Source organism: Uranotaenia lowii, chromosome 3, assembly GCF_029784155.1.
Source record: "Uranotaenia lowii strain MFRU-FL chromosome 3, ASM2978415v1, whole genome shotgun sequence".
NCBI lineage: Eukaryota > Metazoa > Arthropoda > Insecta > Diptera > Culicidae > Uranotaenia > Uranotaenia lowii.
The window spans coordinates 190,260,670-190,279,198 of NC_073693.1; the positions used below are offsets into that span (position 1 = coordinate 190,260,670).

Here is an 18,529-nt window from a genome sequence, read left to right on the forward strand (position 1 = left end):
ATCACAAGATCAGAGTTGTTATTATACCTCACACAAAGTTTATTTAATGAAATTACAGTATTATATTTTAATCATTCATATACTAATAAAATATTTATTACATCATAAACTTATTGTTAGCTTCCTGGAGAAATTTAGCTGATCGTTTGGCATCCAAAAATAGTGAATTTACATCCATTATGTCATCTTTAGTAATTTGGATCCTTCCATTGACTTTACATGTTTGATGAGCTGGAGTCATTAATTGTACAGCGTATCTTAAAGTAGTATTAGACCCAATTTCACTCAAAGCTTGTATTGCTGAGTCTTCAATACCCAATCCTTCAGTTTGTGCCCGTAGTTTTATTATTTGTTCAATCTCTGTCAAGTTATACGGAGCCGTTCGCACAATAAGAAGGCGATCCAAGAGATCCAACGGGATTCCATGAGGTGAAACTATGTCATCTGTGCCACGAATCACACATCGACCTCTGTTTGTTGCAAAAATTACAATGGGGGCAATGGCTGACTCAAGAGATTTATGTAAATAAGTAAAACATTCCAAATCAAGCATGTGAACTTCATCAATAAATAACACTCCTGGAACTAATTCCGCAATACCTTGGTCAATGTACTTGTTTACCACTTTGTTAATCTCCATTCGTAATTTGTCAGTAATTTCAGTTTTTTTGGGTTTCATTATTTGGCCGACCATCGAGAGTACATCTTGACCACCTTGTGGACGAGCGTTGGCAACATCCAAATCATGTAGAGTGACATCCTGGACTACTTCTTTCTTTTTATGAACATCACCTTTTGGTAATGGGACATATTCTTCAGTTTCTAAATCAAATTCGGTTGCAAATGTATCGCTTCGTCCTTGTCGTTTGACTGCACCACTATTTGCCTCAATGTAGATAACATCTCCAACCTCGACTTTTTCTTTTTGCAAAGATTCGTATATACTTGGATCCAACTTAAGCTGCTTAGTACCTTTCGCAGTTTTTAGTCCAATGACAACATTACTTATAGTTTTGCCGTATCCACCCATAGGATTTTCGGTTTCCACTGGAGTTAACTCAGTTACTTCGCCTTCATATACCTCCTTTGTTTCTCTTATACGAAGACCAATAGAACGACGGAAGTTTTCCATGAGTACTTCGGTTTTTTTAATTTCACTGCTAAATACTTCGGATCCAACCATAGGGCAGAACGGTACTTTGTTTCCTAATTCTTGCGCTATAGCTAAAGCAATAGCAGTTTTGCCAGTACCAGGGGGACCAGCCAGTAAGAGTGCTCTTCCAGACATTTTCTTAGATTTAATCAAATCCACAACGACTCCGGCAGCCTGGAAGTATTTAAATTTGTGTTATAGCGTAGCATTTACCTAGCACTTTTATTCTTAATCCTAACTTTGAATCTTAATCGTATATCTATTCTGAAATCCAAATGTACTACTTTAAATGTTAAAAAAAATAAATTCGGCTGTTTTTTTGTGGCGTTTAAATAGCTCGGGGAGGAAGGACAAGGGTGGGTTCGAGACTGGCCTCTACTTATCCCCAAGCATCTCACCTGTCGGCAACTTATGGGATTCGAACCCAAAAGTTTTTCTTGCCGATACTGGGAATCGAACCCAGTACGCCAGGGTTACCAGACTCGCGCCAGCCTATCCACTAGACCACATCGGCGCTAATATTTAAAAAAATTAAATTCGCCTTTTAACAAAAATTGGGAAAGCCAGATCTTGCGCCCTATATTTCAATAACTATAATACTGAATGTGACTTAATCGATTATTACCAACTTTATACCGTTGAATTACTTGCGAGTCTCATGTTTTGTCTTTCAGTATTTTTGAAAGCTTCATTATTTTGGATAACAAAATTTGCAGGCAACTATTCTGTTGAATGTTTTTTTAAAGTGATTTTCCAACCTATCTATTACTTTCATATTCGCATCAATGTTTCTTGATTTTTTAAATTAATTGAATATTTTATTTTGAATTAAAGTTTAAAAGCAAAACTATTCATGGATATTTAGAATAGAACTTTTTTTTTAAAATCCATATAAAGGGTAATGCAATAATTGATAATTTTCAAACCCCCTCCCTCCATGAAACACATTCTCATCAGATATTCTATTTATCCAAAATCCACAAAGCGTAACAAGCTGCTATACCACCTTAACCTCCCATCCCCCCTAAACACGTAACGCAATGTTTGAATGGTCCCAAAATGCATATTGACGTAAACTACAAATTACACTACGACTCTTCCAATGGAAATTGGAATCAGCGAGTTATGCGAAGGCTGTGAGGAAATAGAAGATTTAGAACATCTGATTTACTACTGCCCCCGATTCAATGTAATACGAAGCAAATACCCAATATTAGAATCCCTTCAGGACATTCTGAAGGAAGAATGTGAAGACAGCTTGTAACAAATCATAGAATTCATCAAAAAAGAACAAATCAACATATAACCGTTTGGTTATATGTAATAGCATCAAAGGAAGCCAACAAATTATGCTGGCAAGTTGGGCCTAACTTTGCCTTTCCGGGTGGAATAACACCCCACCAGCAAATCAAAAAAGTTTGCCTATGTGTGCCAGTGCTATAAACGAAAACGCTATTAAAATCGACATTCTTGATCTCAGAAACCACTAGACCAAATCCTACAGACTTAGAATCTACTGAAATTTGTTGTTTAATTTTTTTTAATCATTAAATTAATAACATTTGAGTTATGCTTCTAAGAGTAACATACTACCGGCAAGCGGAAAAAAACGAGATATTTCATATTTGTTTAGCAATTCGTTATTAAACCGAGTTAATTCACAAAAGTGCAAGTTGATAAATTACATGTTGATGTCTCACAAACCTCACGTGCGTCCTTTTGGCCCACTAAGCCGGCAGCAATGTGAAGCGGAGTTCCATTTTCGTCCAATCCAAGTCCTTTCACATGACTATGAGCAGCAATGCGTTGAGTTTTGACGGTACTTTTGACCTCTTCTATTTTCATTTTAGTATAATCAAAAATTCTTATAATAAAAGTGAAATTTGCACTTAACAAACGAATCTGTTAAAAGCTATTTATTTTTCACAAACGCGGTTTCCATGGAATAACACGCTACAAATAGTTTATGTAATGTAGCTGAAAATTCTACACAGTAATCCGTGATGCCAGGTAACCCGATTAATAATTATTCTACTACACGCTCCTTCGTTTAAACTCAAAATTAAGTAGTTTTGGTTCAAAACAGCACTTCAGTGGCAGCTCTCAACTTTGAGTTTGACTGGCAATCGCAAAACTAAGTTCTAATAGGCATACTCAATACTAAGTTCGGCAGCCGAACTCAAATTTATCCTTTTTATTCGAAGGTTGTTTATTTTCAGGGAATTAAAGGATAGTAATTTTTTTTTGTACCCGGATGTTGCTGTTCAGGTACATTGCATTGCAATTACAGAGCGGTGGAAAATTTTGACACTCCCGGCCAAAGAAAACTTCCGGATGTTACTTTCCACGGGAAGTAAATAACACCCGGAAATTTCCGGACATTCCAAGCCGCTCAACATATGATGGCAATGACGGACAGAATTTTACGCTGACACGGTGGACCCATTATGAAGTTCCGTCATAGTCTTCCGGTAATTGTTCCGGAACGACAAAATTTTGTGTCGTGTTTGTTGGTTGCTGTTCCGGTTCCAATTAAGTGAACTCGCTAAGTGTTTTCAGTCTAACAAAGAGAGTTCAATTTTTAGCACTGACCATTCTGACTGGACACTCGATTTCGTTTGTTGGATAATTTTTCCAACAGTACGCAATGTCGATTCCAGAGTGCGCATCGATCGATTTGAAGAAATGCTATCCCATTTTTCCTACAGGGCATTTTTTTTGTTACATTTTGCAGGTTCGCCACCTACCGCCGGTATTGCGAACCTGCAAAAATTGACAATAAAAATTAGCCACAAAATGATCGAACTTTTGTTCTCAGGGCATCTGTATTCATGGTCTATTCTTGGGTCTAATTTATACAAGAATTGAACCAAAGAAATTAGATCCGATCCAATGAAAGTACTGGCAACTGCACTCGTGTTCCATTAACTGTCAAACGGTTTAGAACTGCGTCAAATTGGATCCAAATCTCATCAGTTTTGGATCAATCCTTATACCAGCTCTAAAAAAAAGTTGGGTTGAAACTGGTATAATAGATCACCAGTGCGGTTGCTCGGGTCGGAATTTGGGTCTAAACCGGCTGTTTGGACCACGGATACAGGTGCTCTAAGTGTCATGTCAGTGTGATCAGTGTTTTTAGTTCATAAGGTCGAACTCAGCTTTGATCCCTCGCCGACGGAAAAAAAAGGGATCAATTTTGAATTCGCAGTTCGATCTCCGTTTTGAACCATCGCAAGGAGGAAAAAGGGTACTTAACTTTAAGCACAGAGAACTTTAAGTTCATACACGCAGAAAAAGAATGGGGGTTAGTTTTAAAAAAACGTTTTGTTGATTTATTTTACCTTTCCAATGCATTTTTCTCAGTGGTTTTCATTAAAAAGTCGAATGAAAATAGTAATAAAATTTTGTTATTTGTACACTCTCATTTTCTATTACTTAAAAATAAAATTCGGTTTAATTATAAACTAAAATAGGTTTATTTCAATGAGAGTGTAACTTCAAAACGATAAGTTAAAAAGTGGAAAAAAAGAAAAAAAAAAGTAAATTTTCCAGCAATAATAGTGCAAAAATTCGTCAGAGGGGGTCTGGCCATGGCCCAGGCGAGGCAATTAATATCCAAAATAAATAAAATTACAATGGATCAAAGTGTTTCTTGGCCAGCAGCTATCAAGGTAAGTTTTGAAGTTTTCAAATAGCTAGAAAACTGCCCAAACCCGTGCGTCAGAACAAAGGTTTTCTTCAGACAAGTGATATTATTTTTTTTTTTTTCAGATGCTTCAACCCGAGAGCCACCGAAAAATTCCGGTAGTACGTTCCGGACCCCCTGGCTGGTAGTCCCTCTGAATGGAGTTTGCATGAAATGTTATTGAAACCATCGTACCAGCTAGTTTTGTCACTGCCGGCGTTTTGATTTCGAAAATAAATAATTTTATATTTTATTATGGGTTCCATTTTTTAATTCCGATGATACCATTAAAAACAAATTTAAAAGCATTTCAATTTTAATTGGAAAAACTGAATTTCTTCAAACCTAAACCTTGTTGTTAAGGTGATGCACATTTTGTTCATACTTTCGAATCAATGCATTTTTATGTGTTTTACCCAAAATTATTATTATTTTGATAAGAATCATGGATCATTTTCAAAAAGGGTGTATTTTATTTTGAACCAAACGATAAGTTTAAATTAAATCGATATTTTTAGTCAGTGTGACCAGAAATATATTTGTGCTTTTTCCCAACCAAAAATTTTATTATTTTCGGACCAAATCTTATTGTTTCTAAAATATTTTTTTCTGCGTGTAGAATCGAACTATGTTTTGAACCTCGGTTCCCAACAAACATTTTTGCTGATTAAAAACGCCAATTCTCTGATCGTATGCTGTGTTAAGGTGCTGATTGCTGTTTCAGCTTTCTGGCTGAAGAACGAAATACTTCAGCGCTGTTTCAGCATGTAAGGAAGTTTTATTTCAGCCAATAGAAAGTAGGGGAAAATTGGTTGAAGAATAACTCGTTCAGCCTTTGTCCAACCATTTTTGACACCATTCAAATTTGACAGGCGTCAGCTGTACAAGGGTAACTTCGACAGCGACTTTCAGCTATATCAAAATTTCTGTTGTTGTCATTGATCAACCAATGCATGATAGCGAATGTATCGAAATAAGAATTTTTTTAATCGTCTAATTATTCGTAGTTTCTCATTTTGCTTGATAAAATGACCCCCGGGAAAGCTTCTTTTCATTTGCGAAGCATTTCAATTTCAATTTCTTCATGTGAAATTGACCTTGGTTGGGATATATTTCGGTCGCTTAAGAACGACACTTTTCTTATGCTCCACAGAATCCATAGTTGGTTCTGCGTTCTGCGGCATGAGACCAACAAGTCGAAGGTTTAGAGTTCGAGACCAGTTTCAATGGAGCAAAAACAACAAGAGAGGGGAAAAATAGCTGGCAAACATCGGGCATACATCGGTCATCATTATTTTTGTTTTTTTTTTTTTTTTGGTGATCCGTCAATTGACGTTTCATGGCAACTTCGCTGATTAATTTCTCCAAATGTCGATGTTTAAGAGCTGAACAGCAGCTTCTCCCTGAATTTTGGTTGCCTTCTTTCAGCAAGATAGCTGATTTAAAATTATAACGAAATAGTGTTTCAGCGGTTGTTCAGCGAAAAATGTTTGTTGGGTTGTGCTTAATTTTGAGTTAAAATAAAGGAGTGTGTACACTTAGAATTCTAGCGTAACATTTCATAACTAGCAGTTTGCTCGAAATGAGAAAAACGCGTTTGAAATTTCGGATCGGAACACACAATTATATCATATGAACCAAAGATAACCATCTGTTCAATGTGTTTAACTATTTTATAACTTATTTATTCGATTTTCTCATAGTTTAACTACAAATTCGATCGAATTTGAGAAGTTTTTATGAAAATCAGGACAAAACAGGATATTTTGAGGACACATTTCAATAATCAGGACAACTCGAGAGTTTTTGAAAAATCAGGACGGTCTCTCGAAAATTAGGACAAATCCTGATAAATCAGGACACCTGGCATCTCTGGCATGCAGGCATGCACAGCAAGCCTACAGCTACGGGTGCACCATGGTTGCATATTGAGGAAAAGTAGGCAAGGGGTACCAAAAGTTTCGCATTGGTGGGGGGTGGAGACGGAGCGCTTTTTGACAGCGAATTATTCGCCTACCATGCCTACGATTACGATTGCCTGTCACAAGATGGACGATTCCGTGTATTGGTAGAAGAACACACCCGAAGCTGTACACGCCCTGATGGGCATGCATTTTTTTTCGTGTACAAATTATTATAATCCGCTGAATAATTTTTATTTAGCGTGTTCTGAGAAATATGCGCGCGCCAACAGCGGCGAATGAAAGAACTATTTTTATGGAAATTATTGTAGTTCTGAAAATGTGTCAGTGTGTTAGAGGTATTTAGGATGTAGTTATTGTAGTTTTGTATTCAACGGAATTTACGCGGTTAATTCGTTTGCATCGAGCAAGCTGTTAAGAAGTTTTTTGCGAAATTTGTGAATTTTTAAGTTATGTGATAAATATGTAAGCATTTTTTTTTAAAGTGGCTCCTTTAATAGTTATCCGCAAAAGCGTGTACACTTTGGGATTATAAAAAACATTTGAAAGTAGCAGGCGTTGCCGAATATTTTTTCAACAGTCAACAGAACAGTGTCAAAGATGGCCCTTTTAAACGGTGCTAAGTTATTTTTGCTTGGTAAACATGAAACAGTTAAACGAGAGATCCCGATTCGGTCCAATCATATTAAATTCGGATCACATCCTTTAAATACGGTTCGTTTAAAAAGTGAAGCTCTAGAACGTTTGCATTGCAAAATATTCGTGCGTAACCAAAAGGTAGGTGCTACGCCCTAAACAAGCGTCATTTCTTTACCCTTTCATTCGGTTAATTCATGTACCTACATACAGTAGAACCTAGCTTCTAGATTCGGCAAGTATTTAGCAAATTATTATGCGCATCTTTTGTAGCAAACAAATATCAAATATCTGTTTTTGATTCGCAGTTATCATGAATTGTGTTCAAAAATTTCCGTTTTGTATGAGCCATAACTTCAAATGGAGCAAACCAAAAAAATCAAACTTCGTTTTAGTTTAGTTAAGTTTAGTTTAGTTTCTTTATTCAGTTTTATATACAAACATTTACATTTTTTATTTTATACTCCACTGGTTACACCGTTTTAGGAGTTTTTTAGAAAGATCATTTGAAAATCTACATTATACCAAAAAACTGGAAAGGTGTTTTTTGTTTAAAAAATTGCCATTTTTCATATAATGTTTCTAAGTATTATTTTTGACTATGTTTCTCTGTGTGAGAAATTACCGTTCACATCGTAACATTTAAAACAGCATTAGAACAACTTGTTTTTAAAAACGAAAAAAAAGTTTATTTTGAGAAAACAAATAAAATTCATAAAAACCAAAAAAAAAAAAATAGAATGTAACGAAAATCATAAAAAAAACGCACACTAAACTTTAAAATTATTGGAATGGCCCTATAAATGATATAGCCGGAATTGGTTCAGTAGTAGGTACTTGCAAAACTGAAGTTGAGTTGTTATAATTTTTTTTTATTTTTGTGGTGGACACAAGCTTAAGCTAAAAGTCCATTTTAAGAAAATATTTACAATTATCGTTATATTCAAATTGATTCTTTTTGAATGACTAACTAAATACTGAATACATACTATACTTAATAACTATATACTTAACTTAATAAATAAAAATGAAAAATATTTTTCAAACTTTTTTTTTGCGTTTAAATAGCTGACGCTTGAAATGAAAATTTGAGATAGTTTGGAGAAGGAAATTTTTTTAAAGTTTAGAGAGTAGGCAGCGTAGAATAGTAAGCGATCATGAGACGTTGGTTAGACCATCATGCACTTCATTATATCCATTCCGGCTGGATATGGACAGAATGCAGTTCAAGATAATAAACCAACCCCTCCTGATACCAGTTAGAGGGAGGACAAGGTCGGGTTCGAGACTGGCCTCTACTTACTCCCCAAGCTGTCGGCAACTTATGGGATTCGAACCCAAAAGTTTTTCTTGCCGATACTGGGAATCGAACCCAGTACGCCTGGGTTACCAGACTCGCGCCAGCCTATCCACTAGACCACATCAGAGCTATGAAAAATATTTTTCAAACTTTATATTCATATTCTTTAATTTGCATATTTTGGATAATACAGCTTTAACAATATACATGAACAATGCTTTCCTATTACTTATATGATTATCAGGTGTTTGTTGCGAACTATTCGACACAAAATCCAATAGCAGTCGATGGACAGTTCGTCGTGAAGAAAAAAATTCTTCCTGATGGATCCATCCTCGATATATGCGGAACAAGATTCCGCTGGCAGTTCGATGAATCCAAATTGGTTACCAAAGTACAGAAGAGTGCAAAACCTTCAGAGCAAACTCCTACCAATTCAAGGCAAACGAAAAGACGACGCACAACAATATTACGCAAAAAACAAACATATTCCAATGATGAAAAAACCAATCTCAAGACGAGTGGCATCGGAACGCGAAACTCCGATAAAAAACTCATTCCTGCAAAACGACAGCAAAAGTCTACAACCTACACTTTACCGAAGAGCAATCGGCAGCTGATGAAAAACATCCGGAAACGTTTCACCGTGCACAGGTAAGCTTTAAAAAAATCTAAGAAATTAAAAGTAGGTAAGTGTTTTTATGTTGGTCTTTTATTTTAGCATCGCAATCGATAATGAAATGGATGCAACAATCAATGAAGAAGTCGAAGATACGAAATATGGTAAACATTTTTGCAGCGTTAAAAACAAGTATATATATGCATACTAAGCATTTTATATTTTATAGCCGTTTCGGACACTCCTGAAAAACCTTCAACAAAATCAGCTTCTAAATCAAACACTCCGTTTTTCACTCCAGATTTGAACAAAGAAAATATGTATAATACTCCGAATCGAGATACTACCAAAACACCATCGCTTCAGCTGGAAAATTCGGCAATGATGATTCTCTCTTACACGCCATCAATATCATCACGATCGAAAGCCAACATTCCTAAAACGCCATTATCATCGGCAAAACCAACAAATCGCTCTGGATATCTAACGCCTAAAATTGAAAATATCTCCGTTTGCGATGGAGGTTCACAGAAATTACAAACTTACACTAAAGCTGTCAATTCGATGTATCTCATTGATTTAACCACACCTACGTCTGGCAACAGCAGTTTTGTTTGCAGTCCTATTATCGAAAAATCCACGTTGCCCGAATCTCCGATAAAGACTCCTCGATGCATTGATTTAACCACACCGAGTCCAAAAAAACTGAGAACTTCAACAATAGGAGCTAAATCAGCTCAAAAATGTCTTTTGAAATCGGCGCTGAAAAATGCTAGCCGTACACCCATAAACAGCTCACGTTTCAAGAATTCACCCGGAACTACAAACGTTGGTACACCGAAAACCGTGACCAAATTGAGAAAATTAGATTCGCCTCAGAATATCCCTGTTCAAAGTGCTGGAAATAAAACACCGACCAGAACCATTGAATCTCCTACAGCCAAATCTATCGTTACACCTAATAAATCTTCCATTTCGAATCCAGAAATAAACGACAAAGTCTCAGAGCAACCTGAAACTCCGGTTATGACAACTGATGAATTGTTTGATACTTTGGTGGGCAGGAACACCATCAGAAAAACATATGGTCGGACTTCAGTTTCTCCTAAAAAAATACCTATTCCTCTGCATGTATCCCCAGAGGGTAACAATGAACTTCCGAAGACAGATGTTGACTTATGGGTAGAATCAGTAGTAAAAGCAGTGACCAGTCCTGAACCATTGGATATGGACACTATCATGAACACACCGAACCCTACCAAGCAGGTTCGGTCGTCTCAATACTCGGACATCACACCCAACGATTCCATTTCGGAAGAGACAGATGCTGTAACAGAGGCCACAACAGCAGATCAGAGTGATGATGTGATAGATGATGAACTAGCTAACGTAAACGACCAACCCATCCTTCCTAATATTAATAGAAGAAGTAATACTCCGATAACAAGAAAGATTGTGCGAACCTTGGGAAATAAGCGTCAAACGATAGGAAATTTTTTCACTAACATTTTTGGCAAACTAACAGTCAGCCCTGTCACCCGTGTTAGCATTATTGATAATGAATCTTTTGACAATACGATTGACGTTGAATCGGAAGACATTGAAAGTCACAAGTATGAAACAGGTTCCGAAGGTTCGGATGACATTTTTCTGGACTCAGAAAGTAGTCATCAGCAAGAGAATTTACAGCTTCCAACTGCTACGCCAATAGCAGAAGCAGTAGTCACTAGTCCCAAGCTACGAGTCTCGTTGCGTGACACTAGGAAACTACTAGGAAACGCACTGACTTCATTGAACACCTCACGACCTTTGCTTGATAATACAGCAGATATCGACGAGAGTTTACTTTTGAATGAAACCAATGGCAGTTGTGTCGCCGATCCAATAGATGATGATATATTAGAAGAACATTATGATCTAACGGATCTAAGCAATAAACCAGAAGTAGTAGATGTACAACCGATTGTTCGGAAAGAAAGCGGAACAAAGAGTACTACAAGCCGCCGAACGATTACAGAAGAAAAGATGGTGGATAATCTTGATTCCGGAATCAATAGGTAATGACATATGATATTTTACCAAGATTATTTAACATTTAGTTTAGTCTCTAATTTGATCAAGTTAAAACTTTGAATACATTAACGGCTTTGAATACAGAAACTTTGATACATTAAAGGCGTGTTCGTAAACTGATTTTTTGGGTGATGCATCTATTTTTTTTTGGTAGATGTCAAATCACCTTCCAGTGCTTTTGCATACAGTTTGTTTAATTTACGAACGCATCGATAGAAAAAATCACTTCGATAGAAAAAATAAATTTACGAACACGCCGTAAATTGTGTCGTGTTGTTCAAAAACATGTCGATAAATAATTAGACTATTTTATTTTTCTCCGCAGGACTAGTGTTTCATTAGCAGATCTTAGCAAAAGACAACTGAAATCACATGTATATGTTGAAAACAGTCCGCTTGCAATACCTATAGAAAGTACTCCGTCCAAAAAGAACAGTGATAGTCCAAAAAAAATTCGGTAAGTTGAAATTTTTACATATTAATTTTATATGTTATAACTGTTATTTTATAACCTATATGAATGATTATGAATATAATTACTTGATTTGGCAGATGATTGAAACAAATCGGGATATTCTGAGAAAATAATTAAAAAAGGTTCTTTTTAGAACACATGCTTTCTGAGTCAACGTTCATGATTCAAACCCGGAAGTAAACATCGAACAAAGTAGCACTCCAATGCCTTTTCGTCAACTGTATCGTTGGTAGAAAAAAGTTCTTCTTCCTTCAATTCGCTCGCTGGAATGCTCTTACGTTCTTTGAAAACAACATTGTAAACGAATTGTTTATCTGTTTTAAATAGCATTTTGTGCCTGTTGGAAAAGAGGCTTGGAAGGTGCTTAACTCCAGCGGTCTTTCCAAGTCCGAGAAAAAAATAAATAAATAATGGATTTAAAAAATTAAAAAAAAAGTTAAAAATCTTTGATTGAAACAGAAAAAAGTAAATTAATGAAAAAAAAGATTAGCATTACACACGATTTTTGTTTTAAAAAATCTCAAGTTATTTTCTTGGTGCTAACCATACTTGCCCTTGAATGTCAAGACAAAAAATATATGCTTGGATAATGTTCTAATTTGGTAATTCAGCTTATACAGTGAGCGGAACAAGAATAGTACCATGTAAGAAGAAAAGGGTTGGCTAAGGAAAAGAAGATTGAAGTTTCTTCTTCCTTTTTCTCTTGCTCCGGCTAGCTCATTAAATTTAGCCCAAAGAGATTTCGGAACTATTTCCGATAATAAATTTCACATGTATTTAAGATTAAATTAATTTGCTTTTTATTTTGGCCATGCCACTTTGTTAAGTTTATGAGAGCAGGAAATTCCTCCCACTAAATATTAGCAATACTGAAACAAGTCGTAATGGGCACTTACATTTGGCCTCCAGGCCTCTCCGGAATGGCGTCGAACGTGCAGCAAAATCGCTCATCCTCCTGGTTACAAGCGGTCATCACTGGACCACACAATGGCACACGCGCGTGGGTGGCTCTGAGCAGAGCTGGTTGACTCCCACGCTTTGATGTCGGGATGATTTGGAAGAACTTGCTCCCGGAAACTGGAGATGCACACTGCGACATGCGCACGACAAACTGGATTCGCTTTTCCGAGCGAAGTTCGCCCCACTGCAGCGATTCTGGTTCCGCTCGTCTGGCTCGTCGGTCCAGTTCCTTCCTCGGCTTGCGGATCCGGATCTGGTTCGGCTCTTGGATCCGGTTCTTTCCGGTCGCCTGGATTTTCCCGCGATGCTCGAAACTGCCAATTTTCCTCCACCTAGCTTTAATCGGTTTGAGCACCGATCGTACGATCCCAGCGCCCTCGGGCTCCTTGTCCCGATCCCTCAGCAAACTCGTGCCCACGACCTTGGCACTTCCGGCTGTTTTGAGCTCGAGCTCCTCGGTACTCGCTCCGGCTTGTTTGCCGCACCTTCCGACCACCCTGTGTTGCGTGCCGAAGTAAGCAAATAAATCTGGTTTTGCACACCCGCAAGGACTAAAGAAGGAAAAAAGATGGAAGGAAAAGAAAAAGAAAAGGAAAAGCCCCTTTGTCTAGGGCTTTCCTGCGTCTTCTTCTTTTTTGGTCCTTTTTCTTGTTTGACGGTGGGTTTTCCCCCGAGTTTCCGTCGTTACGGTAACTTGCAGATTCGAATTTTGTTTATTTCGTCCCGCCGCTTCCTCTGGCGCGCCGTTTTTTCCACCAGTTGTTTAGGCAGAATTCCTGCGGCGTCGGCGACAGTCTGTTTGCGGACCGCTATTTGCCGCTGTCCAGCAAATAATCCCGCTTCACTCGCCTTTAACGTGCAGAATGGAGGGCGATAAGTTTTTAATTGTGCTGCTGCTCCCTTTTAGCGTACTTATTATTCACCCGCTTTTGGGCCGACTTTTTATTCACCCGCTTTTGGTGCAGCCACTGGGTTTGGGAGTCGAAAATAACACTTTTTGACGAATCACGTGGTGAAAAGTTTTTTCCTCACCGAACGCTTGCGGAGCTCCCGACGACACGTCAGCACAGATCAGCACAACAAAAGAAAAAACGCCCATCCCGATAGGAAATTTGACAGATGAAAAATTTCGCCGTTCACATATTTAGTAGGGTGCCGATATAGTCTGGCTACGAATCACCATACTAAATCAATGACCCTATTTAGTTTGCCGATTAATCGGGCTACGCTTGGATATGAAATAGGTGCCATACTAAATCGGCTGATGAGTAGGCTCACACAATTACGCATGATTTAGTAGCACAATAAGTTGATCGACGTAATCGGGGGAGATCGGTCAATTTAGAAGGTTTGCGTAGGACTCTATTTAGTTGGCAAACTTTAAGCCTATTTAGTATGGAATGGTCATAATTGAATTAGTTTGTGACATCTGTTGTCTGATGGAGTCCATCGAAGGGAAAGCTTGACCCACGATAGCACGGAAGGCCTCGTCGGTGCTCATCAGCAGTTTGTTTGAGTGGCGAGCGCGTTTCTTTCGGCTCCGTCATGACGACGTCAACCTGACCAAGTTCCCGGACGTTTTCCATGCATGCTTGAAGCCGTAATCGAAGGTGTTCATGATTCCAATGGAGGCGTCGCTAACGACGCCCTCACTGCCGCTCATAGCAAGTCCGTCCCATTTGCGTTTTCATCATTTTTCAGTTTATCGCTGGAAACACTTTAATTTTATCTGTAGTTTCAAGAGAAAACTTTGTTTTCAGTACTTTGTTCTGATGAACATTGAAAAAAACCCCAAGAAATTTGGTCCCATTGAACGAATGATTGCAAGTCGGTCCCATATGGCATAAATCATCGCATGTCGGTCCCACAGCCATAAGGGCCCAGCAAATGATTTTCAACAGAATCAAAACAAAAAAATAATCCTTATAAAGCGAAAATCTTTCATTAGCCGTAGCAGTGACAGATTCTGTTGATTACTTTGATTAAAAACGCATAAAAGTGCCGAATTACCGTTGGACTTTTTACGATTTTTCAATGCCGCTTTTCTCATTTCAACAAAAACGCAAATGGGACGGACTTGCTATGAGCGGCAGCTCACCGTGGGCCAGTTTCTGGATGAGGTGCCGGAGGTGAGTTGAAGGAATAAAAAATTCATTTTGAAAATTAATTTGATTGTGTTCCTTTTATTTCAACAGAAAAATCGGAAAAAATGAGCCACACACAAAACTTTCGAGGCCGGAAATTAGCAAAATTTTGCTCAAATTTGACCAGCTAAAATCTTAGCAATCAATTTAGCAATTTTTTCGAACTAAAATTTTAGCAAACGAGAGACAAATTTAGCCGCCGCAATTTTTGCTCACTTTTCTAGCAAAAACCGGAGGAAAAGATCGCCCCGGACCTGAAATTTCAATATTTATTGTTTTTCTTTGCAATTTCTTAGGGAATGTTAGATTATTGAAAAGAATACAAAAATAAGTTTACTTTCAATTGATTTTTCTCTTTATTTCGACACTTCATGGAACTTATTTAGTTCCGATCCTGGGAACGCGAAATGCCAAGCGATCGACACCGGGGTTGTTCCGGACGCACCGCATTGAAATTCCAGCTTTGTCCCTTTCGATTTTCGGACTGTTGCAATTAAAACCCGGAACCCCACCGGCAGCAGCAACCTAATAGGAAAAAAAAAACATAAATTAAAAAACGGAAAACATTTTACACTTCTTGATCGACTTTTACCTGTTTGCATCCACTATCGATTTGGCTACCAATTTGTCGTGAACTTAGCCACCAAAAGAACCGCCAGCATCGAATTTCCGGAACGGCACTGAATCCCGTCAGTTTATTTTTTTGTCTCTACCGGCAGCGGCTGCTATCTAGTAATAAGGCGGCTAGAAAACCTTCGTTTTACTAAAATCGAGCAAGATAAACTTTCTGATTACTAAAATCAAGTAAATTGTGCTTTTTGCTAACTCAAAAGTAAAAAAATATTTTTGCTAACGGAAAGTAACAGCGAATTTTTGCTAAGTGGAGCCTCGAAAGTTTTGTGTGCAGGAGCTGGAATCGAAACTCCAGGAGCAGAAGAGCAAGCTGAAGGAAGAGATGCGCGACAAGGAGGAAAGACTGCGAATGGTTTAGGAAATCATTAGCACCCCGGTTGGGAAAGTGGCTCGTTCCAACAGCGTTGAAGAATTGACCACACCGGTTACTAGCCGGATTACTTCAACGAATGCCAATGGAGTCCTCTACACTCAAAGAACGATCATAGAGTAAGTTTCATCTGAAAGTTTCCAAATTCCTCATGTTTCTAATTAATTTTATATCTTTCACAGGGCGTAGCAGTGGCCAATCCCCGTCATCGGAGGTCTCGCTCCACGGGCGAACTTTGGCTGGAACACCGTGCTGCAAACCCAGTGCCACTGGGAAGGATTCTACGAACCTACTACACCAAACGGAAGTCGGTTAACAAACTGAACGAGGTTCGGGACGTTACCCACGCTAAAGCCTCCAAGTACTTCCTCATTTCCCAGGAGGCTGATACCGAGGGGGAAGTCGAGACGAAGATTTTCAAGAGTGACGTGATGCCGACAACTACCGACCAGAAATTCGTTTCGCCAACTACTGGACATATTTTTATTCAGAAAAATAAAAATACCTCTACTGGAATCGCTTCGAGACACGAAAATTAACCACGTACATGAATCGCCCAATTTAGTCGGATGGTTCCATATTTAGCGGCCAATCAATCCGGCTATTTAGTTGGATTGGGTAGGGTTTTAGGAAAACAATCGATTTTTGTGGTCAATAAATTCGGCTATTTAGTCGGATTGAGTTGGGTGGTAGGAAGAAAAATCAATTTTTGCCGTCAATCAATCCGGCTTTTTAGTGCGATTTGGTAGGGTGGTAGAAAAACAATCGATTTTAGTGGTCAATCAATTCAGCTATTTAGTCGGATTGAGTTGGGTGGTAGGGAGAAAAATCAATTTTTGCAGTCAATCAATCCGGCTATTTAGTACGATTTGGTAGGGTGGTAGAAAAACAATCGATTTTAGTGGTCAATCAATTCAGCTATTTAGTCGGATTGAGTTGGGTGGTACGAAGAAAAATCAATTTTTCAGTCAATCAATCCGGCTATTTAGTACGATTGGGTAGGAATATCTCATCAACACTATCGCCCTACTAATCAGGCGATTTAGTCGGTTCCTACACAATCACGCTACTCATCACCCTATTTGATAGGCCTACGAAATCGGCTTATTAATCGGCTAATGCCCAGCAAAAACTCCCATAAGCGACGTTGCAACAATAGGCCGATTAGTATGAACGAAAATCGGCCGACGCACCCTTCGCGAGCCGACTAAGTATAGTGAATAGTAGGGTGTATTTCCTATCGGGATCAGCGGAAATGCGTTGGCTGTTGACAGCTTGGTTTTGCTTGAAGCTTCTTTTCCTTGCACGACTTTCTTGATATTTTGAGCAACAACAGGGGGTCCAGTTTCAGTTAATTTCAGCTACTTTGGTGCACGGAGGGAAATTTGTATCGACTTTTCTTAGTTTTATATTTGCTTCGCAATTATTTAATCTTTTATTTTACATGTATTCCGAATTGGTTTGGACAGTGTCAAATAAACCAAGTTTTAAATAAGAACGTTACAACCACTATTTTTTATTGCTAGTTATAAATAGTATAAATGATTAAAAATCATCAAAATTATCTTCTACAATTTGTTTTAAATTATTTATCGGATAAATCAAGCATAAGTTTCCTTTTTTCTGCAATTGGTAGTTTTCTGCAATTTTGAAGCAATTGGCGTTGAGAACTAAAAATATGAAAAAAAAAAAAAAAAAGTGCGAGATAAGAAAAGCACCACTTGTGAATATATAACTGCATTTTTAGACGTTTTCTAGTGTTCCAACAGGTTTTAAAAGGTTTTTGAAGAGATTTTTCTCTTGCACGAAGGCATTCTGCTTTGCAGCTATAAAACATTATCAAATTGCTTAATTTCTTCATTAACAAGACGTGAAATGATAAAACAAACGTTCTGGGTTAATATATAATAAGAAAAAAACAGGTTGGAATTCAAAAACTTTGATTTTTTTAAATAAACCACACTTTTTCTACGTTTCGTAGATGGCAGCACTATCATTTTCAAAAGGAGAGCATGATTTCCTGTTGCAGGGGGATTTGGGTCTATTGGGTGGGAGAGGTTTTATTATTTTTCAGGTCTATCGATATTGTTGGGCTACGGTCTTTTAAGATCCGCGGTTTCTGTTCCGTTTGGGCATGTTTGGAGCGGAGCTGGTTTCAGATGTAATGGTGGCATCGGAATCCAACGTATCATTTCCGGTTTTCATCGTTGATCTGGACCTCTCTCGATGTTGGTCACTTGGTACATTGGTACTTGGTGGTTTGGTACTTGGTGCTCTAGCTGTTTGATTCGGCGGTCTTTTTCATCCCTGAGTGTGGTAATTTTGGCGGTTTCCAGACGGAGATGGACTGAGCTGGCATTTCTGGACGCAGCGCAACGGGACTGGTACTCCTTGGTGGCGGCTCCTTGGGAAATTCTCAAGTCGACAAGGATTCGAACAATTGCTTGTTCTTTCTGTTGTTTAGGGCAGGAGCAGTTTGTGGTCCTCCGCAGTTTAGGCACTTCGGAGTCTTGGGGCATTTTGGGTGTGGTCCAGGTTCACCACAAACCAGGCAGACTT

General features: G+C 38.2%; 2 protein-coding genes and 2 long non-coding RNA genes across 4 annotated transcripts in view; 3 read left to right on the plus strand and 1 right to left on the minus strand.

The window, feature by feature from the left end:
- Window positions 1-3: 3 nt before the first annotated feature.
- LOC129754803 (ruvB-like helicase 1) lies at window positions 4-3,114 on the minus strand. Its single transcript, XM_055751045.1, has 2 exons — window positions 2,858-3,114; window positions 4-1,327 (listed from the first exon to the last, which is right to left on the minus strand). The coding sequence occupies exons 1-2, from the start codon at window positions 2,996-2,998 to the stop codon at window positions 98-100; spliced, it is 1,371 nt and encodes a 456-aa protein (XP_055607020.1). The 5' UTR covers window positions 2,999-3,114; the 3' UTR covers window positions 4-97.
- Window positions 3,115-4,523: 1,409 nt separating this feature from the next.
- LOC129754816 (uncharacterized) lies at window positions 4,524-5,091 on the plus strand. Its single transcript, XR_008739099.1, has 2 exons — window positions 4,524-4,824; window positions 4,925-5,091. It is a non-coding gene; the product is annotated as an uncharacterized LOC129754816 (long non-coding RNA).
- Window positions 5,092-7,167: 2,076 nt separating this feature from the next.
- LOC129754799 (mucin-2) overlaps window positions 7,168-18,529 on the plus strand; it is a 30,756-nt gene continuing 19,394 nt past the window's right edge. The window contains exons 1-5 of the mRNA XM_055751042.1: window positions 7,168-7,537; window positions 8,941-9,350; window positions 9,418-9,479; window positions 9,545-11,372; window positions 11,714-11,845. Coding sequence (XP_055607017.1) covers window positions 7,361-7,537; window positions 8,941-9,350; window positions 9,418-9,479; window positions 9,545-11,372; window positions 11,714-11,845 — 2,609 coding nt within the window. The 5' untranslated portion in view covers window positions 7,168-7,360. The remainder of the gene's footprint in view (window positions 7,538-8,940; window positions 9,351-9,417; window positions 9,480-9,544; window positions 11,373-11,713; window positions 11,846-18,529) is intronic.
- LOC129754822 (uncharacterized) lies at window positions 14,749-17,100 on the plus strand. The gene is made up of 3 exons (XR_008739107.1): window positions 14,749-14,952; window positions 15,019-16,089; window positions 16,153-17,100. It is a non-coding gene; the product is annotated as an uncharacterized LOC129754822 (long non-coding RNA).